General features: G+C 45.8%; 1 protein-coding gene across 4 annotated transcripts in view; it reads left to right on the plus strand.

Moving 5' to 3' along the window:
* TTF2 (transcription termination factor 2) overlaps positions 1 to 15,252 on the plus strand; it is a 42,280-nt gene extending 27,028 nt beyond the window's left edge. The window contains exons 13-23 of one of the 4 annotated variants that reach the window (XM_044238999.1): positions 1,190 to 1,374; positions 2,102 to 2,255; positions 2,535 to 2,626; positions 3,452 to 3,534; positions 3,925 to 4,061; positions 4,852 to 5,022; positions 7,589 to 7,647; positions 8,696 to 8,846; positions 9,545 to 9,627; positions 11,320 to 11,394; positions 13,817 to 15,252. In XM_044238999.1, the coding sequence (XP_044094934.1) occupies positions 1,190 to 1,374; positions 2,102 to 2,255; positions 2,535 to 2,626; positions 3,452 to 3,534; positions 3,925 to 4,061; positions 4,852 to 5,022; positions 7,589 to 7,647; positions 8,696 to 8,846; positions 9,545 to 9,627; positions 11,320 to 11,394; positions 13,817 to 13,961 (1,335 nt within the window). In that variant the 3' untranslated portion in view covers positions 13,962 to 15,252. Of the gene's footprint in view, positions 1 to 1,189; positions 1,375 to 2,101; positions 2,256 to 2,534; positions 2,627 to 3,451; positions 3,535 to 3,924; positions 4,062 to 4,851; positions 5,023 to 7,588; positions 7,648 to 8,695; positions 8,847 to 9,544; positions 9,628 to 11,319; positions 11,395 to 13,816 lie in introns of those variants that run through there. The other 3 variants (XR_006383218.1, XR_006383219.1, XM_044239001.1) reach the window with 3 other exon arrangements.
* The last annotated feature ends 8,078 nt before the right edge of the window (positions 15,253 to 23,330 follow it).

Genomic DNA, 23,330 nt, shown 5'->3' on the forward strand with positions numbered 1-23,330 from the left:
TTTCCTTCTCTCTGAATGGAAGGCTTTGCCTCCATGCCTTTTCCAGGTTAATTTGGCTTGTTTTTTTCACCTTCAAGAATCCTTTAATCCTTTGTTTAAATGCCTCTCTTAGCACCTTGAGCTTATTTATGTCCTCGCCCTCCACACAGTCAGGGGATACTGAGTATCCGCTATGTGCCAGCTGCTGTTTCAGGTGTTAGGGATACAACAGTGACCCACACTGACGAGAGTCCTCCAGGATCTACTGGGTTACCCAGTGGGGCTTCATACATAAACATCGCCTGTGATTAATCTTTCTGCTTGTTTTTCTTCCCGCTCCATTGTGAACTCCTTAAGGCTAGGAACTGTCCTTTATGGCTGATTTCATACCCTACGTTATAAAGTAGACTTGGCAGTGAATTTTTTTATAGTGACTTTTTTGTCAGTTTAGTAAATATTTGATTCAAATGGGTGAATTTCCAGGCTCGACACCTAGAGCAGTCCTGACCCACAGCTGTTGCTCACTTTGGAGTTGTAACTTGAAAACTCAAGTTAAAAGATTTTTACTCTTAAGTATTTTTTTTTAAAAGATTTTATTTACTTATTTGACAGAGATCACAAGTAGGCAGAGAGGCAGGCAGAGAGAGAGGGAAGCAGGCTCCCTGCTGAGCAGAGAGCCTGATTTGGGGCTCGATTCCAGGACCCTAAGATCATGAGCCGAGCCGAGCCAAAGGCAGAGGCTTTACCCCACTGGGCCACCCAGGAGCCCCAGGCATCTTTTTTTAAATTGAAGATTTGTTTATTTGAAAGAGGGAGGGAGAAAGAGAGTGAGCACAAGGGGCAGACAGAGAAAGAGAGAGAATTTCAAGCAGACTCCTGATGTGGGGCTCAATTTTATAACCCTGAGATCACAACCTGAGCCGAAACCAAGAGTTGAAGGCTTAACTGACTGTGCCACCCAGGTGCCCCTACTCTCAAGCATCTTAAACTCAAGGATTGGAGCCCTTGAGTCAACTTGTTTATTTCTACCCACTGAGAGTCTCCACTTTTGGTTTCTTCAGCTTAATTCTCATTTCAGTATACCCAATCTGAGCCCTCAAACTGGACGGCGAGAGTGAACCCTCACTACTCGTTCATTGTTCCCCCTCCTCTCCTTGAAGACATGTACATTTTTCCATACTGTTGATGATGTCACTTGGGTTTCTTCCAGGATACTGCAAAAACACCTTTGCTTCGAATAGTCTGGGCTCGAATCATACTAGATGAAGCTCACTGTGTGAAGAATCCACGAATTCAGACTTCCATGGCTGTGTGCAGGCTCCAGGCCCGGGCCCGTTGGGCTGTCACTGGAACCCCCATTCAGAACACCTTGTTGGACATGTATTCACTACTGAAGTGAGTAAAACTCCTCGGGATTCTGTAAATGCGAACCAGTCAGTTAACCCTTGGTCATTATTGCATATCTCACGATAATGCTCCAGAACATGCCAGATTATCTCACGTAGGGGATGGCAAGCTTCTCGGCCTTTAAAAGGCAAATGAATTCATATTATGAGAAGATAATCGGCTGATGGCCTGGCAGATGCAGGACTAAGATTCTATCCAGGCCCTATATATGGAAAAATATAGGATGGATTAAAAGGAGACAGAAGCCCTCTTTCTTCAGACCAGTGAATGTTTTGGGCTTTTTCTGTTTTAAAATGTATGGCCTAGGGTCAGGCCTGCTATTTATTTGAAGCAAACCGAAAAGAATGCTGATTTTAAAGCCCTTGCTTTTATTCAAGTCAGCCCATAAGAGAATACGGAATTTCTTTGCTGGCCTTTGAAGCTTTAGGAATAAATTCCAGCTATTGGTTGTATGTCCTTTTGTGATGATACAGATATCGTTAATGGGAAAATTCACATTTTATAATGTGGTTTTGTTATCAACTTAGATTCTTTTGATGTGTCTTGCAGAGCTTTAGTATGAAATTCACTATTAAAAAATGATTGGATGACAGATATAACAGAAAATTGGATTTGTTTCTCATTGGACCCTTATTTACTTGGACCCTTATTTACTCCTTAAACCATTCGCTAATTCTTTTTTCCTACTGTCCCTCTTATTCCTTAACAAAAAAAGATTTCTCCGTTGTTCTCCATTCGATGATTTCCGACTGTGGAAGAGCCAGGTTGACAATGGTTCAAAGAAAGGAGGAGAACGGTTAAGTATTTTAACCAAGAGCCTTTTGCTGAGGAGAACAAAAGACCAGCTGGACTCCACTGGCCAGCCCTTGGTAATCTCATTTGTCCCTGTCCCTGGGGAAGGCCAGGGAAGGAGGCTGCCCTGTCCTTGCCTTGGCTTGAACAGCCATCTGCTTTGCTCCGGAGCCTCTGAGTGTCCTGTCTCCCTGTGAGGGGGCCTTAGTGGTCATGTATCATAGTCATCCTGTTTTTAGGGCAGGTGAGAGAGCTACCTAGGGCTTGACTAGGTTTCCAGGGTCCGCCATGGGGAATGTACTCTGTAATGCCCAGGTCATTTGTAGGACTTCTGTAGCTGAATTCTTCTCCTTCAGGTGATGCTGCCCCAGCGTAAATTTCAAGTGCACCATTTAAAGCTTTCTGAAGATGAAGAGAATGTTTACAGTGTCCTTTTGGCAAGATCAAGGTGTGTGCATAGAGGAAGTACCTCACATTTATTGTTGTGTGATTCCTGTCCTTGCTTGGGTGTGAGTTAAGGGTCCACTTTCTTCAGACTGCATTTATAGTGTTGTTGATGACTTGGATGTTTACCTTTCTTTTTCTGTTTGTTTGGGTTTTTAAATCTCCCTTTCTCTCCCTTCACCTGTTCCCTGGCTTACCTCTGTCTTGTATACACACTGAACCTGTTCTTCATTGGCTTCCTTGCATAGAAGCCAAACAGTGTGGTCTCTCTACACCAGGTGTGTCTGGTTCTGTGGGGCTATGTTGGGAAAGAACATCTCTTTGACCTTCGACCTGTTACTCAGCATCTCATTGGAACTTAAAAACAACAAACGACTCTGTAATCCTTCTTGTCATGTGTCTTTGTACTTCCTCTAAATCTCTTGTCCTTCCCGAAATTCCAGATTTACCCTTTCCTGCTTGATGCCTTTCATTTCCAATGTGAATTTTTTCTTCTCCTTGTATACCTGATGTAATATTATTGTATTTATTGATAAATATAAACCAATATAATTAATATTAACATTATAATATGTTATAAATTAATAGTTATCATCAGACATAATATTTATAATATTAATGTGTTTATTGACACTTATTTTAAAAAATGATTTGGCTTTTAAAATAATTAATTTTTATTACCTTTGCCAGTGCTTGCCACAAGCCTGACTTTATTTAAACAAGTCTTAGTCAAGATCCTGCTTCAAGCACGGTTAAGCAGTGACCACTAGTAAACCTCTTTGGTCTTAGCAAACATTCCATGTGCATTTTCTCTTTCGATCTGAGGCAGGTCAGCTCTGCGATCCTATCTAAGAGGACAGGAAGGTGTGGGCAGCCAGTCTGGAAGAAGCCCTGATAATCCATTCAGTAAAGGTAAGCGGTGGGACACTCATAAGTACACACAAGTAACAGAGATGTGGATTTAGATCTGGTAAAAATCACGGCTGTGGGACATTATGAATGCCCGGTATCAGAGACTTGACCTTAGCTAGGAACTCAGACCAAAGCTAAATAAGCCGATCTGCTATCGCCAGACCTGCTGATCCAACTTTTTTAAAGTTACTCTTGAAATCCACGTGATTATAATGCACCTAGGTCCATAAAGAAAACCAGTATTTTGTGTGGCTTCCTTGGTAGAGAGGTCAGTTATAGCTCTGTTACTGAATCGCAGATCAAAACAGCTTCCTTCAGTTTGTGATTCTTCCCCGCTTTTCCGTTGTAAACCCTGTCCTATTCCATGTGCTTTGTGTCCCTTCTTGGAAGTGGCCCAGGAGTTTGCATCCACTGGGCCTGGGCCCCAGGTGGCGGCAAGCTTGCCAAGATCCAGCACCCCCCACGTACTGTTGACCCAGTTGCTGAGACTTCGCCAGTGTTGCTGTCACCTGTCTCTGCTGAAGTCGGTAAGAAGAGCTCTTCATCTGCTCCCCTCCCCAGCGGCTGCCGGAGAGGTCCGTTTCAGGCCTCTGTAACTGGGGTCCAGCCTGCCGGATCAAGGGGAATGGCATTTTGGGGTGTTTCTGTTTTTCTGGTGGGACAGAGAAGTGGAAGCTTCTTTATTTTACTTTATATTAGTTTTTATTGATTTTGAGATTATTCCCATAGTGTTGAGAACAGCTTGTATTGGTTTTGTTTTTGTAAATAAACTTAATTTTAGAATGGAAAATGTCATTCTGCTAAACCATTCATGGATACTTTGGTATTTTAGGATGTCATAAAGCCAGTTTAGCTACTAGTTTTTTCTGCCTTCAGGCAGCACAGGGGCTTTTAAGGCTAGTCATGAAAACTCAAGTTGGAAAAAATACAGTTGGAAAAGTTGCCTTAACATTGGCTAGAGGCACATCCATAATTAAGATGAGTCTGTTACTCTTTCAGAGGAGCTGTGGTAATGTGTTTTGATTATCAATAGCTTAATTAACTATACTGCTTTAGCTGGGAAAACAGAATGATCATGTAATCTGTCTGGCAAATCTCTAAGAAGTTCCATCATTTGATTTATCTTTCATCTTGTGAAAAACTTGCAAGATTATATTTTAATCAGGGTTTCTCTGAGGAAATACCAGTGATAAATTACGAGACATTTTGCTGTGTGAAATGTTAAACAGTCCTCACTTTGTTGGCAAATAATGTGGCTTGCTTTCTCAACTGTCCATCTGCACCCCCCACCCTGTCCCCTTCCTGTATTCTCCTCAGGCCCTGGACCCGGCAGAACTGAAAAGCGAGGACCTCGCCCTTTCTCTGGAAGAGCAGCTCGGTGCCATGACATTGTCTGAACTCTGTGACAGGGAGGCATCTCCCATCATTTCCCTTAACGGTGAACAGTTCAAGGCAGAGCTTTTTGAGAACACAAGAGCGAGCAGCAAGGTACTTTTGTCACCTCTGTTCTGATAGAAAAACTTGGATTTTCTCACACATTTTTTTCCATTTGTGAGAGCGACACATTTGTCCAAGTGTGCACAGCCATTGAATGGCGAGGCTAGAACTATTAGATGTGAGCTGGTCCAGTTGCCCCTCCAGTCTTAAGTTCTTATTTTATTTCACGAGTATAACAAGTCTTATTACCTCGTGGGCTCTCAGAGAGTGATTTGGGCCAGCCCTGGCAGCAAGGCACATTTTCTGTCATGGATCACTGGGAAGGTTGCCTATCAGGTTTACACCAGTGACAGGGCCTCAGTGAGTGAGCAATTTGTTGCGGGAAAGCTTTAAAGGAAAACAACAAAGGCTTGACCCCAGAGACTGTGTAATACATCTGAGCACCAATTGCTTAGACTTGTTGAAAGGCATCCATCCATCTGTGAGTATTATTTCCTAAATTGCCTTCTATCTTCATTAGTCATTTTGTTCTATTTTCATTAAAGCTTTTCGAGGCTGAAGCATTGTAGTAGAGGGAGGCTGAGATGTGCTGTAACTTGAGGGCTGCCTTTCTGTTGGCTGGTTTGGAGTATGCACCATTAGTCTGCGTATCCTGAGAGTGGGGCGAGGCCCTCTCTCTCGGCTGCTGTCTGAAGCTGCCATTCCCAGCCTCAGCTTCTCGTCAAAGGCTTTTTTTTTTAGTTTAGTTTTTTTTTTTTTAAAGATTTTATTTATTTATTTGACAGAGATCACAAGCAGGCAGAGAGACAGAGGGGGAAGCAGGCTTCCCACCGAGCAGAGAGCCTGATTTGGGGTTCGATCCCAGGATCCTGAGATCATGACCTGAGCTGAAGTCAGAGGCTTTAACCCACTGAGCCACCCAGGCGCCCCAAGAGGTTCTTTTTTTTTTTTTTTTTTTTAAATGTAACTAGAAATGAGGTTACTGCCCAGGGAATGGTGTTACTTAAGAATTACTTTTGATTAAACTTTCACAATATCTGCTGAGGTCTTTACCACTAGTAACTGAGAGAAACACAGGAAGGACACCGTATGTGGACAAACTTCCTGTCGTAGCACCTTCAGAGTAAATTTCCGGGTTAAAACTTCCAGTCTTCATAATTTGTGTGCTTCTTCTAATACTTGGGTAGTATTTATTCACAGGGTGTTTTAATGTGAGCCCCTTAACCATTTAAGGTTGTTTTACTCAGGGAAGGGAGTTTTGGCAGCGCACACCTAACCTCATGTAGAATGTTCCTGGAGTTGGACCCCTGCTCATGGACCATCAGTTCAGTTCTCCCACTGAAGTTTTCTCAAAATACCTGTCACTAGCTTTTTTATGAGGCAGTCCAAGCACTTACCACAACCTCAGGTTGCCAAGATGCTGGGCACCTCATGTACCTGCTTTCTTTCTCCCTGTGAATTCAGAATGGTCCAGTGTTGTCCTCACTTCCTGTCCAGCACATTTTTTGAGATTGGAAGGCAGCCTTGTAGGTAGTAGGGGCCTCTAGAGGTGAGCGCCCAAACAAGGGCAGTACAAGACATAAGCGCTGAGGGTGCCTCAGAGTTCATCTGGGGTGGCCCCTTGTTTCCGCTCTTCACCAGGAGCCCCGAAGGAGTACAGCAGAAGAGCTCTCTTCATCTCCCGATTCCTGGTCATTTTCTTCTTCCTCCACCATCCCAGGGACAAACTCCAGGGACCCTAGAGGCTTTCAAAAGGTCCTTTGCATTAGCAGCTGGGAGGGATGAATCCAGCTGCTTTCCCAGCTCATGCTCATGTGCACGGTTCTTATTGACCGCTCTCTGTGGACTCAGATGGGCACTGAGGGGGTTTGATAAATACCCGGAGAGCCTTTGGGGGAAACCTTAGCAAGTGTCGCTCAGACTGGTGGGTGGGTCTCTTCTTTAATAGCCTTTGGAGTGGGCCTTAAACTGGGTAAAGCTCTTGGATTTTCTCTTCCTGCAAATGTTAGGAGAGTACCTTCTCTGCTCTGGCTCTGTGCTGGCCGCTAGGAGAACGAACCAAAATGAACCAGTCCTCTGTTGCTCTGCTTCCTTGCAGCACCTCAGGCCATGAGGGCAAGAGATGATTAAGACGCAGTGGGTAGTGTGGAAAAGACAGTGCTAGAAACAAAGGGAGCCCTAGTAGCAGGGAGGCAGTAGGCACCTAACCCTACTTTGGGATTAGTGAGGACCCCTAAGAAGTGATGTTGATCTGACATGGAAGGGTGTTCCAGGCAGAGGGAACAGAGTGGACAAAGATGAGACAAAGCATGGCTTAGCAGAGGAGGAACTCTGGTATAACAGGAGCATCATTTGAGGAGGGGCTAAGCTGAGGCCAGAGCAGCACGGAGCTGGTAGGTCATTATCAGGAGCTTGGGTTCGGTCCTCGGTGGGAAGGCCCTGCGGGAGGGGAGGAAAGTGACATACTGGCATTTTAGAAACAGTCCTTGGGCTGCAGAGAGGAGAGTGGCCTAGAGTGGGGTCAGACCGGAGGCAGGCCATTCAGAAGTTCAGATGAGGGATGCTGGAGAAAAGCGAATTTGCTGCAACTTAACATATACTGAATAACATTTCCCAGATTACATCTCTGTTGGTGGAATTGGAGGCAATCCGAGGAAATTCAGGGTCCCAGAAGAGGTAAATGTTATTTTATTATCCAAGTTATTGTTTGTGATGAGTCCAGAAACTCTGATATTGCTGGTAGTTCTGACTCTCAGCTTTTTATAAATCCAGAACCTTGAATCCTCCTCAGCAGAAAGCACTGAGGTTACAGCACACATTCTCTATGATTCCTAGTTAAATTACTTGTGGCACTGATTGAGAAGGAAGTCCCTAGAGGATCAGAGTGAGCGAAGCATCTGGAGAAGTATTTAAAAGTAGCGAAGCCCCCAAAGAAAAGCAGGGGACTGACAGGTGCAAAAGGCAGGGTGAGGTGTGTGGTCAGCAGGGAGCCCCAAGGTGCTGGGAATGTTCTCGAGCTGGGTGCATGGATCCATTCGTTGTTAGCCTCACATGTGTGTTAGGGATCTGCATTTGTATATGTGGAGTATTTTGATTTTTAAAACTTACAACCCTAATTGAAACACAGCACAAGGTGTGAGGGTAGAGACGTGCCAGTAGCTTACAGGGGCTGGCAAAGGGAGGGCGGCCCGTGCATCCCTTCCTGCAGGACCCCAGATCTCCAGATGATAGGAAGCTGCAGCCCTTATTTTTTTTTTTTTAATATTTTATTTATTTATTTATTTATTTGACAGAGATCACAACTAGGCAGAGAGGCAGGCAGAGAGAGAGAGGAAAGGAAGCAGGCTCTCTGCTGAGCAGAGAGCCCGATGCGGGGCTTGATCCCAGGACCCTGGGATCATGACCTGAGCCGAAGGCAGAGGCCTCAACCCACTGAGCCACCCAGGTGCCCCTGCAGCTCTTATTTTAGACTGACCACCACTGTATTCTGATCTCATCCAGCATGAGACAAATGACAACCTGGATCTGGAAACAACTGGAAGCATCCTCACCTTGAGATGTGACCTAAACATGTGCCTTTGCCCCGCAGGGGACAGAAGGCCTTTCTGGATCCACATTTGATGACTGAGTAACAGGGGCGTTGAGACCCTGCCGATGAATTTGTTTCATCTCTTTGGGGTGGGGGGTGGGCAGCGTGCTGATGTTGTGTTCTCCTTCCTTCCAGCGTCGTGGTCTCCCAGTGGACCAGCATGCTGCAGGTCGTAGCGAGGCACCTTCAGAGGCACGGCCTGACTTACGCCACCATTGATGGCTCTGTCAGCCCCAAACAGAGGATGGACTTGGTGGAGGCCTTTAACAGCTCCAGGGGCCCCCAGGTATGAATTGGTCACACCAGAGCTCCGTCAGAGCACAGAGAGCACCTTGTTCTGTTACGTGGCGAGAACTGCAGTGTAAACACATTTGTTGCCTTGATCCTTCCCCGTACTTTTAATTTATTAGACATTTACTGGGGTACGTATCGAAGTATACAGGTACTTGGAAGAAAATAAAATACCAGGGCTAAAAGCAGAGGAAGAGCAGAGCTCGTTGGCTCAAGCGATCTCTGTGGATGAGGCCAGCCTTGAAGGGTAGGTGGGAGTTGGATACAAGGAAGTGTGGGGAGATCTGGAGGGCAGAGGGAATATGGAAAGCACTGGTGGCCTGGGGAGGCAGGAAGAGCAGCAGCGGCAGGAGAGTGGAGGGTGCAGAAACCGTGGGAGTGGACAGAATCTGATGAATGGAAAGTTCCATGAAAGTGCCTTGAGCCAGGCACCCCTCGTGCTCTGAATTGCAGCGTTTGTGTATTTTGGCAGGCGTACAATTCATGTTTTGCGGTTGAGTCACAAAGACATCAGAAGTGAACAGTTTTCTTCAGGGTGAGGGGAGTGCATCTCTAAGGTTTTTTTGACAGCAGAGGGAAATTTGATAGGAACGTCGTACTTATCTGTATTGATCTTGGGTTTGAACCAGAGACAGAGGGAGAGGTGTATTAGATCAGATCTGTGTCAAGGGAATGCCATGCTTTCTTTTGAAGGTTATGCTAATATCTCTCTCGGCTGGAGGTGTGGGTCTAAACCTGACTGGAGGAAACCACCTTTTTCTTCTGGACATGCACTGGTAATGACTCTGGATTTATCTTGCCTTGTCTTAGCATAGCTGGGTGGGGGCAGGGGGGTTGCTGACTTCTTATGGAGAGGCTGTCCTTTTTGTATTGGGCCATTGCCTCGGCTGCACACCTGTGCACAATTCCTGGTCTGTACAGGGTGTGGGGCTGTTGATGGCCCTGAATTCCTGAGCAAGCCAGGCTTCAAATGACTGCTTAAAATAGCATTTACCTTACTGTTAATCTTACATCTGTTTCCATGGAAACTGGGAAGAAGTCTTTTTCTCCTGGCTAAGAGCCACATCTCTCAGTTTTACCTCTTCAGAATACCATATTTCACGCCATTTGTGGACATCCAAGGAAATCTCAGCCCTGGAAAAGAAGGAGAAGCTTTACTCCAAAAGGAAAAGGAGAAGGAATTTTCTAGTCATGTTAGGAATATGCTTAACACAAGGCCCTTGGCTGCATGAGTTGTATCAACATTGGGAGTGTAACCGCAAATTTCCTGGAAATAAGATAAATGAGTGTATGTGTTGGTAGGAGAAAAATGTCCTAATTAGTCTCAGTTTGGGGTTTTCCAGTTATGCCAAGCAGAGATCGCTGCATATTCGTCTGGTTTTCCAGGCGGCCCAGATTGGCACATTCAGGCCAACCCAGTACCATCTTCTGGGAGAATGTGTTTAGGTCTTAGGACTCCCTGATATTTTTGAGGGAGGAGAGCAGAGTGGGAGTTAAATGCTGATTTCTGGGGGCACCTGGCTGGCTCAGTCAGTAGAGCGTGCGACTCTTGATCTCAGGGTAGTGAGTTTAAGCCCCCCTGTTGGGTATGGAGATTACTTAAAATCTTCAAAAAATAAAGAAATGCTGTTTTCTGAAATGGAGGAATGTTGTCCAAGGTTTTAAAGAGATAAGATGAGAAACTAATTTAGTGTTGATAGCATCTATAAAGAAGGAAAGAAATTAAGTCTCTTTAGTTGAATCCCAGAATATCAAAAAGGTGTTCCGGGGTACCTGAGTGGCTTAGTCGGTTAAGCATCTGCCTTCGGCTCAGGTCATGATCTCAGGGTCCTGGGATTGAGCCCCACATCGACTCCCTACGTAGTGCAGGGAGAGTGCTTCTCCCTTTACCCCTCCCGCCAGCTTTTGCTCTCTCTGTCTCTCACTCTCTCAAATAAATAAAATCTTTACAGAAAAAAAGAGAAAGCTGTTTCCTCTCATTAGGTAGCCATCATGTTTCCAAGCGGCAATCTCAAGTACAGAGGGTTGAGGTGAGGTGCCCAAGTTCATCCAACTGGTTAGTGACTGACTTGGAGCACTGGTTCACCTGTATTACTTAAAGTCAGCTGGTGGTGGTGCTGAGTTTCTGTTGGCAAACTGACCTGAGTTCCTCATTTGAGGGCAAGAAGGTATCTGACACTAACCTTTCTGGGGCCAGCATAGCCAAGGACGGGGATTTGCAAGCTCTCTGTAAATATTTTAGGCCAGATGGTAACTGTTTTAGACCTCCCAGGCCCCATGGGTCTCTGTCCCGCATTCTACACTGTGCGCTTTTTGTTTATTTGGTTTTTTTCTGACCCTTGAAAACTGTGAACCCCATTTGTAGGTGCAGAACCATCCAGAAACAGCTGCAGGCCGCCTCTGCCCAGGGCCCTTGACCACCCAGTCCAGGGTGGCAGCCCCTTTGAGTCTTGCCTCTCTTTTCATAGGAATCCATCACTTGAAGACCAGGCCTGTGACCGAATTTACCGTGTCGGGCAGCAGAAAGATGTTGTTGTGCATAAGTAAGTGAAGACCTGCTGGGGCTTAGGCCCCTTCACAGGCTTTCCCTTTGTGCCAGTCTTTCTTGGGTCCTGTTTTAACAGAATGTAAAATATTTGGCAATCGCTTGACTAGTGATGCTCCTGAGTGACGGCGCCCTTGGTATTCACAGTCCAGAAGGGAACACAAGCGATTTGGGGGTGACCTTGGGGTTGGTTGGTCCCTGCAAGAGAAGAAAAGGCTTGTATGTTAGGGTTAGGGAAAGTACCCTCCTCCCCACCCTTTGTTTATTAGTTTTTTGCTTTTAACTTTTATATTGAGGTAACTTCGGGCATGCAGAAAAGGATGTAAGAGTTCTTAAAAGAATAATATCCCCCAAAATCTTGTTTGTAAAAATAATACCAGAAACTGCTCTTGTGTTGTAGCACGTGTCTGTATGCATGTAGACTTCTTTCTTGACCACTTGAGAGTTGGTTGCAGCCGTGGTGCTCCTTTACCCTTAAATACTGCAGGGTGCGGTTTTAAATTAGAACATTCTCTTACATAACCACAGTAAAAGGCTCAAAATCAGAACATTAACACTGATAGAGTGCTGTTATCTGAGCTGTGGACTATTCTATTTTGCCACTTGTCCCAGTGAGGTCCCTTGCAGCAAAGGAAAATCCTAGAGGCTGTGTAGTATTAAGTTGTCATGAGTCTTCTGTCTCCTTTAATTTGGGACCATACGTCAGTCTTTCTTTGTGTCTTATGACATTGACATTTTCAAAGAGCACAAGCCAGCGATTTTTATAGAATGTTCCACTCTTCAGGACTTTTTCCTTTAAGAACCACAACCAGAGTTAATGCAATAATCCATTTTAGCAACGGACCCCTTTTTCTCCTTCCTTTTCAGGGCTGGGTTTCCTGAAGAATTCGCAATCGCGGACTGTCTTGTCTTCCTTACCTCTCAGATTCATTCCTCAGCCTCTCACCCCTGTTGCTCCACTGAAGCCACTCTTGTTACAGATCACCCGTGAATTCCACAGCGATCCTGCTGGTTACCCTGTCCTTAGCTCTCTCCTCACCCTGTATGGTCCTCCCCTAGTAATCCTATCTGCTCCAGGAAGTCCAAAAGTCTGAACCTGCATCCCCAAGGCCTACAGCATCAGACCTCGATACTCAAATCCCTGCTAACCCTCTGAATCTGAGTGTGTATCCATTATCCATTCACTCGTGCACTCATCTCATTCAGCTTCTAAATCTGATACCTGCCGAGTGTTCACTATGGAGCAAGTACTATGACACGTTCCAGGAACTCAGAATGTCACAGACTGAAGTGAGATACCACCTCCGATCTCTCGATGCTTCTGAAGACTGCCTCTACATGAATAGGATCCCTGAATCCAATCCTAGAGCCACAGATGGGGTCCCTCCCTTTTTCTCCCTTTTCACATAACCAAGTCCATTCATTTTATTTTTGAAATGTCTCAAAACCATCTCCTCTTTCCTATCCACACTGCTGTCTCCTTCTTTCAAGTCTGAATTTCTTCGCATGAAGTGCAGAGCCTTTCATGATCTGACTCCCACCATCCTCCAGAGCTTCTGTCATTGCTCTGTAACATGGTGGAGTCCTTTTGACTTTTGCCCTGGCCAGACTGGACCACCTGATCTTCCTCTGACATAATCCTGTTCTAAATTTGGCGTGGTTTTTCCATTCCTGTTCCCTGGGACGCCCACTCTATGCTGCGTCTGGCAAACCCTTGCTCATCCTACAGGCCACACATTACGAACTCGGTCTTCAACAGAGACTTCCCTGAACTCTGGAGATGTTTCCTTTTACTCTGTGCACACTGGACGTATGACTGTAGCACTTCCAACTTATGTGATTGTGTATTTTCATGCCTGTCTTCCTGTGTTCTCTTTGAGAGCACAAGACTGGACTGCATGCATCTCTCCATCCTTGCACCTAGCACAGCGCCTGGCAATAGTGTAAATGCGCAATCAGTACTTGCTGAATGAGGGAATGTGTATAGTGGCATTTCTTCAGGGGGTAAAACTTGTTCTCAGTATGAATTTGCCAAGAAATAAGACACTGTACTTAAACCAGCACACAAGGCAGGAACTTGATAAGCTCTAGGGCCTTCGGACTTGATCAAGGTTGAGCTTTTTGGGTGACAGCTGGATCTCTGCATTTTTTTGGATAGGGATAGCGTTTGCCTATTTTGGCACGTTCCCAATTACCTTAGCTTCAGAAAGAAATGAAAAATAATTTGAGCCACATCATTTTAAATGGGCACATGTTCAGTCAAGGTTGTTTGGCTCTCATAAACGTGGAGTTTTTAACTAAACCTTAAGACAACTTAAGAAAGAAATCTCATGTAAAAACTCAAGCGTAAATGCAAGTTTGATTATGTTATTAAATATGCTTTTTTGGGTTTCTGATTATTTATCTTTTTTTTTTTTTAGATTTATTTGTGAGGGAACAGTAGAAGAGAAGATCTTACACCTCCAAGAGAAGAAGAAAACTTTGGCCAAACAGGTCCTATCAGGATCTGGCACATCTGTCAAGAAGCTCACTCTGGCTGACCTCAAAGTCCTTTTTGGCATCTAAGTTCTAGGGCTCAGGGTTGTACCGCTGCAGGTTTGTGGTAGAGTCTGGAACAGTGACCTGATATAAGCCCTCCTCGGCTTCTCATTTTACTGGCAAGTGCCAGGCCCTCCACAGTAGGAGCTGCCATCTTATCCAAGGAATTGGATGCTAGTTATCACATTAAGCACTTGGGTCGTCAGGTCGATGAGTCAACTTATTTAAGGGTAACGTAGAAACCAAAGAATTACTTCAGAAAAAAGAATGTGCCTTAGAGTTAGATAATTTTGGAAACAACATCAGGGGAGTTGTTACAAAAGCCTCAGTACAGACTGAGAAAGCCCTCTGTTGCCTTGTTCTTCTCAGTTCCTGGGAGTCCACTGTCACTGCCCTTTCCAGGGCTGGCCCTCCCTCTCTCTTACCAGTGAGGCTGCTCCTTCTAACATGTCTCAGGGCAGGGCAGGGCGGAGAGTGGACCCCGAGGCCGGGCCTCTGCAGCTGTCTCTGGCCAGACAGTTCTGCCACACCAGCCTCGGGGCAAGGAGGTGCGTCATCCATGAACAGATGTCTGGTTTGGGTATTCTCGAACCATCCAGTGTTTGTTCTTGTTTCATTCGTGGTGTTCCATAATTTCCCGTTGCTAGAGTATCATGTGCTGCTTGTGAAACACAATTTACTACGTGGCACCTTTCCAGTACAGGCAGACCTCCCTTCATCGCGCCTTGCTGACACCGCATTTTTTGCGACAGCACCGGCTCACTTTGTGGCTGTGTCCCATTCTGGTAATTTTCACAGTGTTTGTGGCTTCTTCATCATTATATTTGAATTGCCACGATCTCATGATAAAACTTGAACATATGAGGAGCTCTTGGATGAGCCAAGACGGTGGATTCTTGAGATGGAACCTACTCCTGGTGAAGACACTGTGAAGGTTGTTGAAATAATGCCAGAGGATTTAGAACATCACATAAATTTCATTGACAGAGCAGCGGCAGTGTTTGAGAGGACTGACTGATTTTGAAAGAACTTCCATTGTGGGGAAAGTGTTATCAAACTGCATTCCATGCTACAGAGAAATCATTCATGAAAGGAAGAGTCCTTCGATGTGGCAGACTTCACCATCATCATCGTTTAAGAGATTACCGCAGCCAGCACCCTGACCAGTAAGCCGCCACTGACACTGGGGCAAAACCCTCCACCGACTCATTAAAAGCTCAGATGATAGTATTTTTCACAATAAAAGAATTTCTTCAAAAAATTTATGTGTTTGTTTAGAGAGAGAACACACACGAGCACGGTGAGGGCCAGAAGGAAGGGAAAGAATTTCAGGCAGACTCCACTCAGCATGGAGCCGAATGCGGGGCTTGATCCCACAACCCTGAGATCACAACCCAAGCTGAAACCAAGAGTCAGACATCCAACCAACTGAGCCACCCAGGCACCCCAGCAATAGAAGATTTTTAAATTAAGATAGATAGTTTTTTAGACATTCTACTATTGGACACTTAATGGACCACAATATAGTGTAAATATTTTTATATGCCTGGGAAATCAAGAGACTCTTTTGACTCACTTTACTATGATATTCACTGTATTAGTCTGCAGCTGAACCTGCAGTAGCCAAGGTATGCCTGTATTTGCATTTTTACAAATTGACAGTATTTCTGGCATGTAGTGTCATTCTCTCATTTAGCATTGTATCATTTAGTATTTGCATTATGGTTGGTATAATCCAATAAATGTGTGCTTGACAGTGTAACAGAGATAATGAGTGTTTGCTAACCCCATCTCCTTTTCTTCTTGGGCACCCAGAGAGACTACATTTCCCAGCGTTCACTGCAGTTACATGGGTCCGTATTACTGAGTTCTAGTCAATGGGATAAGGAGAGAGGTAATGTAAGTCATTTCTTAACCTCCCCTCCAACTTTACGAGTGATTCTTCACACTGTTTCTTCCCTCATCAGCCCACTACATGCCAGGGAACTAATGGAAACCTACAAGGCCCTAGAGAAACCACTAGATCAGGGATTCTTTTTTTTTTTTTTTTAAGATTTTATTTATTTATCAGAGAGAGAGAGGAGGAGAGAGCAAGCACAGGCAGACAGAATGGCAGGCAGAGGCAGAGGGAGAAGCAGGCTCCCTGCTGAGCAAGGAGCCCGATGTGGGACTCGATCCCAGGACGCTGGGATCATGACCTGAGCCAAAGGCAGCTGCTTAACCAACTGAGCCACCCAGGTGTCCCTAGATCAGGGATTCTTAACCTCCTTTGGGGTCATGGACCTTTTGCCAGACTAGTAAGCCTCAGTTTCCAAATGACTGGAATAAAGCTTGCATGTGTGCCTCCCTCCTCACCTCCGCTCACCCAGGGCGTTATCACATGATCAAGAAATAATATTGTTTTAAGCCACTGAGATTTTAGGGTTGGTCAGATAGCAGTTGGTACTCTGATAAAAGCTCTTGGGACTTGTATGCTTTGGGAAGCTGTTCCTCTTTCCTTCGTCCCCTTAGCAATCATTTCCAAAACACATCTGCTAATTTCTGTGAGAAAGGATTGTAGTTCTCCTTGATGGAACTATGAGTGCCAACCTTGAGTCAGGGGTGGGAGTTGAAGCTAACCCAGTCACACTGTGGGCCGAGGCATCAGAGCCTGGGTAAGAAAAGGTCCTTTCTCAGGACAAGGTTTAAAGACCGACAAAGGTGACAATATGGCCCATAGGAAGAGTTCTCCTGTAGAACTCAGTCTTCAGTTGAGTTCCAGGTTCGTTTTAGCTGGGGATGTAGACCTGACAAAGATCATTAACTTCTCTGCACTTTGGTTGCCCCATTTGTAAGGTGGGCATTGTTTTTAGAACCCAGCAACTATAATAAGGTCCGTGATGAGATCAGGAAACAAAGAAGTAAGATTGCCCTTTCTTGCAGGTTTTAAGATGAACACACAGGGCAAAGGTACAGTCCCTGGAAAACAGTGGCTCCTAGGCCAGCAAGGATGTACAAAGCCTGTCTCTGCCCTGGAATGACTGTCTGATACTAGGCTAGCTACAGGTTCCCCACGAGGCTCAGCTCTTTGATCTGTAAGGTGTATGGATTAGTATATATCCCATCAGGCTCCACTGGGAATGTGGTAACTGCTCTATACACTGCAGCCCGTTTGAGGGGATGGACATTGGTCACGTCAGAAGGCATATTCGATGAACATGTGCATCCCACGCACTGTTTAGGAGAGAAACACTGTTAACTTGGAGGATTTTCTTACAGCTGCCTGCCTACTGGACCAGACTCGGGTGGGGACAGGATGTCACTGAGGCTTTAGAAGTGTATTACGTGTATTACTGCTGTGGGACCGGGTCTGGGCATATGAGAGGAAGACAGCAGCCTGGGTGCAGCTGAAAGCCAGCTGGCAAGCATCCATCCAGAAGCACAACCCCACGGAGCACCCAATTTACCAGGGATTTCTCGTGTGACAAATCTGCCTCCGTGGCAGGTTTACGGTTTGACTTCTCGTTAGCAGTGTTGATCACAGAGGGTGTGCAGTGCATGTCATGGCTGGACAGAAAACCGAGCCCTTTAAAAATCCCGCCAAGGACTCCTGTTTCCATGCAGTCACGAACAGCAGCAGGTAGGATGCCATCTGCGTGGAGTATGACCCTTTTCTCTAGCGGCTGTGTGCGGGACTGCAAACAGCTGTGTGGGACCTCCAGCTTGTTTACTCTGTGGTTGTCTCTGTTGCCTAATGAAGCGGATTTCAGCCGGGCTCAGAGGTGAAGCCAGACTCTTCTGCGCTAGTAGGACAGTCGTAGAGCCATCAGTGCTCAGTATGACCTCCGTGGTCACTGGGAATCTTGATACTGACCGTGATGCCTTGAGAGAATTGGGTTTACAAAGGGGGAGATTGTTCTGCTCTTTGCTGTCTAGCATCTTGTCCTAAGAAAAGGCAGAAAGAATTTTAAAAATAGCTGGCAACGCCAAGAATTATAATAAGAACTTAGAATTCCTAAGCATGTCACCTAGATGAAAATATTTTCAGAAATAAAAATGAAATTAGGGTCAGTGAGTGCACCAAGTACCCCCCAGAGTCAGTAGGTGGGGATTGAAGTAAGGAAGAACCTCACCCCCAGGGAGGGAACCCGGCACAGCTACACACCTCTGTCCTGGCCTGAGTCCTTTTACCCAGAATCCTTAGCTAATCTGAGGGAGGGTAGAGATGATGTATGCAAGGTAGGATGGGGAGAATACTTGCACTGCTAAATCATCTGTACATCAGTTCAAAAATTGATATTAAACATGCCAGGCATTGCTGGGCACTGAAAGCCAAAGGGTCAAAGCGAAACCTGGAATCATCCCTGTCCTCCCTGAGGCTTAAAGTCTCCCGAATGGCTGTGGAGGTGTCAAGGGCTGCTGGGAGAGGCGTGGTCGCTGGGATGGCTTGGAACAAGGAGCTTGAACAAGAACTAGTTAGGGAAGACGGGGAAAGCGGTGAGGGAATTGAAGTCAGTACCGAAAGGCTAACCAGGCAGACGGAAATGCCTTTCTACATCCTGCTTCTATTAGCAGTCACTTCACCCAACCTCCCCTGGAGACAAACTCAGCAGGCATGCATCCTCTGGGGTAAAGCGGAGTGAGGACTGCATTTCAGAGATCAGAGTGGGCGGGCCACCTGGTGGATGTGTGTGTTTGTTATCCAAGACAGCCAAGGTGTTTATCCCTTGACAACATCCCAGAGGACAGAGGCGATAATCTGTGGCTCTCTTGTTTTACCTGTAACACCAGAGACAAAACTTACCTCATGACACTGTACCTTGTTGATGTTGATGCTTCACTGCTCACAGCTCAAGGGTGATTTCTGAAGCACTTTGTGACGCTGGGAACACTTTGCAGATCTCTCTCTCTCTCTTTTTTTTTCCCCTCACCTCAGGAATCTCTGCAGATCACTCTTAACTTTGCCAGGTCTGTCAGCTGGTAGGACATTAGAATTGAATTTGGACCCCACTGTACGGCAGGCCAATGAGCAAGCCACCCACCTCCTCCCACACAAACTATCTTAGTGTTTGTAAAGGAATTGCTACCATGAATACTGCTTCAAGGCTAGGGCATTTGCCAGAACGTGGATGTCTGACAGAAATTTTCTTTTGCACAGAGCTTCATCTACAGTAGAGTTCTACAATTACCAAAACCTTTTTCCAACTGAAATACATGAAAATCTTTTTATCCTTGGTTCTGAAACATGATTTGTTAAAAGACACATGGGGAAAATGATGTAATACAATAAGCTTCTCCACGGCAAAGCAATTCCCTGGATGTCTGAGGTAATTGGAAAATTCAAGGCTGGTCCCTAAAGTGTGTACAATTTATCCAGTAGGTTTGAGAGAAAGGCTGATATTTTTTTTTTCCTCAAGTGGTATTTGGTTAAATGACAAATCTGGCGTTTGGGGGAAGCAAAGTCTTGCATATAGAAACAGATACCAAGGACAGCCAAACTGAAACTTGTGCCAAATGAGATCTTTTTTTTCATTCCACAAAATATTGATTAAGCCTCTACTATGTGCCAGGAACAATGTAGTCAATAAATGCCAAATCCTTGTCTTCATGGAGCTGACAGAGAACAAACATTAAACAAATAGAAATGTATGTGAGGTGGGGATGAAGCCGAGTGAAGGGGGATATGGAGCCCTGAGGTGACGAGTTGATATTTTATACAGGGTAGTTAGGGACCCTCTGATAGGATGATGTTTGACAGATGATGTTTGATGTAGGAGTGGAAACCTGAGGAGAAAGAGAGACAATTATTAAATATCTGTGAGAAGAGCATTCCAGATGGTGAGGCAGTGATTGTAAAGGCTGCTACACAGAGCCGTGGAGGGTTTGTGGAGCCCAGGGAGGCAGGTTGGGCTGGAACAGAGTGACTAGGGGTGAGAGGGGAGGAAATGAGAGAACAGGGAGCCAGGGTGCAGGCTCTTACATGCTAATGCAAACGCTGGCTTTTTTCTGAGTACAATGGGAAGATGTTGGGTGTGGAGTGGGAGAGTGACGTGATCTGAGGTATTTCAGAAGGATCTCTCCAACTCCTGATTGGAGAAGAGGACACAGGAGGGGAAGGGTGGAAGCAGGGAGACCAGGTAGGAGGTGGGGGAGAGATCTGGGTGTCTTATACCAGAACAGTGGCCGTGGAGGTAGAGAGCAGAGTTCAGCAGATGTATTTCGAAGGGAAAGCCAAGTGGACTCACCCGTGGACTGGATGTGTACGTGAGGAGGGAGTCAAACATGTTTGCCAGGCCATTGACTCCACCTACCACCTGTAAGAATAGATTTGGACTTAGCTCTGAAAGAGGTGGAGCCGACTGCGGGAGAAGCAGTTTGCTAGGGTAGGCAGGTGGGAATGGGAAACTGGGAGTTATGTTGTGGACATCTGAAATTTGAGGCACCTGGGATGACTCCAAGTGGAGGTGTTAAGCTATCGGATATAATCCTTTGGAATTTGGAGTGGGAGATAAACGTAAGAGTTTTCATGTCTAAGTGGTAGTTAGAGTCGGGAGAGGAGGAGATCATCTAGGGAGGGGGAGGACATAGAAATGCAGGAATGGTTCCTTAGGGCAGCCCAACACGTTGGATTGGGAGAAAGGAAGAGGAACTAGCAAAGATGAAGAGTCAGGAAAAGTCAGAGACAGAATGAAGGAGAGTGATGCCATGCGAACCAAGCGAAGGGAATGTTTCAAGGAAGGGAAAGTGATCAGTTGTGTTAAATACAGTTGATGGAAACATTGGGAACAGATCACTGGGTTCCATAATGTGGGCATTACTGGGGACCTTGACGAGAGGTAGAGGTGAGGAAGCGGTGGAGGGGTGAGGAAGAAAACCTGATGGGGTTAGACCTAAGAGGATGCAAGGAGAAGTAGAGCTAGTAAACAATTATTTTTGAAGTTTTTTTAAAGGGAAGCAGAAAATGGAGCATTGAAACATGTTATGGATTGAATTTTGTTCCTCCCAAATTCATAGACTGAAGCCCTAATCCCCAGTGTGACAGTATTTGGAAACAGGGCCTATAAGGAGGTAACTGAAGTCAAATGAGGTCATGGGTGTGGGCCCTAACTCAGTAGGACTGGTGTCCTTATGAGAAGAGCTACCAGGGAAGTGTCTGCACGGAGGAAAGGCCACATGAGGGCACAGGAGGCAGCAGCTGCCTGTAAGCTGAGAGACAGGCCTCAAGAGAAACATTCATCTTGGGCTTCCAGCCTCTAGAACTGAGCGAAATCAATTTCTGTGGTGTTTGGTCATGGTAGCCCTAGCAGACTAGTACAAAAATCAAGGGCAATCTGTTTTTTTTAAGAGGGGGAAATATTGTAGCATGTTCCTGAGGTATTCCTGGAGCAATGTTCCTGGGTTGTGGAGATGCAATGAGGTCTAGCATACAAGTATAGAGGTTTGTTTTTTGTTTCGTTGTTTTGTTTTTTGGGATTTTATTTATTTGAGAGAAAGAGAGAACATGTGTGCACAGGCAGTGGGAGGAACAGGCAGAGGGAGAAGCAGATACTCCACTGAGCAGGGAGCCCGACGAGGGACTCAATCCCAGGACCCCAGGATCATGACCTGAGTCGAAGGTAGACCCTTAACCCACTGAGCCACCCAGGTGCCCCAGAGTTTTGCTTTTGATAAGGATATAGGCAGATCCGTAGATGTGGTGGGAAGGTAGGAGAATTCTCTTCTGAATCCTTTTATTTTCTAGGTGAGATAGGAGGCAAGGTCATAAGTGGGGAGAAGTGGGGTAGAAAGTGGAGTTTGTGAGCGGAGTATGAACTAATTGTCTAGCAGAGGGGGGAGCCAACTGACAAGGGAGATGTCAGACAACTAGGTGCCCACTGAAATTTGTGGTCGTAGATTTAAAGCAAGGCTAAGTCCTCGTGCTCGTGTTTTTCTCCAGGATCATCCAGTTGGGTTAGATAGAGTGTTGGATCTAACCGGGGGTTTTACCAAAAATGATAGGGAGACCACATGCAAGAGAGTGATTATGATGCTGGGTCTGTAGAATCTGAGAGAGAATGAAGGAAAGCACATGCAGGCGTGAGGGGAACCATGAGAAGGTGGTAGAATCACTGCATTGTGTTCCAGAAGAGGGTTGGGTTCTTCTCGTGGGTGAGCCGTAAAGATGGGGCAGCTTGTGGTCATGGGATGCTTGAAATGGAATCGATAAAGAGGGTGCAGTTTGGAACCCAGCCAGGTGGAGGGGATGACTGACTGTATAGCTAAGGCAGGGGAAAAGGAACACGGAATTAAGAAGCCTATGTGAATACTGAATTAATCTGAGACTATGAGGCATGGTTCTGCTGTGGCAGCAAGCTCAGGCTAGAATCATCAAGGAATGAGGGGGGACCATGGAGGGGCAGCAAGTTGTAGAAAGGTATGAGGCTCAAGGCTGGCCAGATTTTGAAAAAAGAGAGGTAATGATCTGGAACAGAGCTGCTCAACAGAGGCACGGTGCACCTTTTGGACTGGGTCATTCCTTGCTGCAGAAGGCTGCCTTGAGCTGAGCAGTGTTCCAGACTTCTACACAACAGATGCTAGCGGCACCAGCCTCCAGCTAGACAAGGAAAAATGTCCCTAAGTCTTGACTAAATATCCCTTGTGGGGAAAGATGCCTCCTGGCTAAGCAGCACTGATCCTAAAGCAGCAATGATCAGCTCACGGGCCACCCTCCTGATGTGGGGCCCAGTGGTTATAAGAAGCGAGGAAAAGCAAGTAGCTAACACTTTGAGAGGGTCACAGGGCTATCACGGTCTTGTGGGAAGATCAGATTTGGGTTAGAGAACACCGAAGAGAATCTTCCTGGACAAGGGTGGGAATACCGTCACTATTTCAGGATTACGGCTGTGATGTAGCTATCTCGCAGCCCTGAGGAGGAAAGAAATGCATCCCGCGATGACGGACAGTCCTTGTGTTTCGTCTGCTTGCTTCACTTCCTTTGCCTGACCCAACTCACTGCTCAAACGAGTCACCTGCTTTTTAATGGCTCCTGAAATGCAGATTTCAGTAATTATATCTAATACATGCTGAAATCCAGAGTCCTAGAAGGTCACACCAAGTATATACAGTGAAGCCGTTGGCAGGCCTGACGCACCAACGCTGTGTGCTTCCTCTTCCCACAGTTCTCTGTGGCCTCTAACAGCTAAGCAGGCTCGCTCCAGGACTCGGAGCTTCGACAGAACTTCCTAGCTTTACAGACCAGAGTAAAGACTCCTCTGTAAATAACAGCAGGTGGGGAGATGTGAGGAGGATGAAAGTAGCTAGACTGCCTGGCAAGAGTAGAACCGTAACCAATTTCTGAGGTGGTATTTCATACTGTTTCCCTTTATTTACTTTCTGCTTGTTTGCCCTTGATTAAATACTAACCTAGCCTGAAGAGTA

Source organism: Neovison vison, chromosome 2 (genome assembly GCF_020171115.1).
Source record: "Neovison vison isolate M4711 chromosome 2, ASM_NN_V1, whole genome shotgun sequence".
In the NCBI taxonomy this organism is placed as follows: domain Eukaryota; kingdom Metazoa; phylum Chordata; class Mammalia; order Carnivora; family Mustelidae; genus Neogale; species Neogale vison.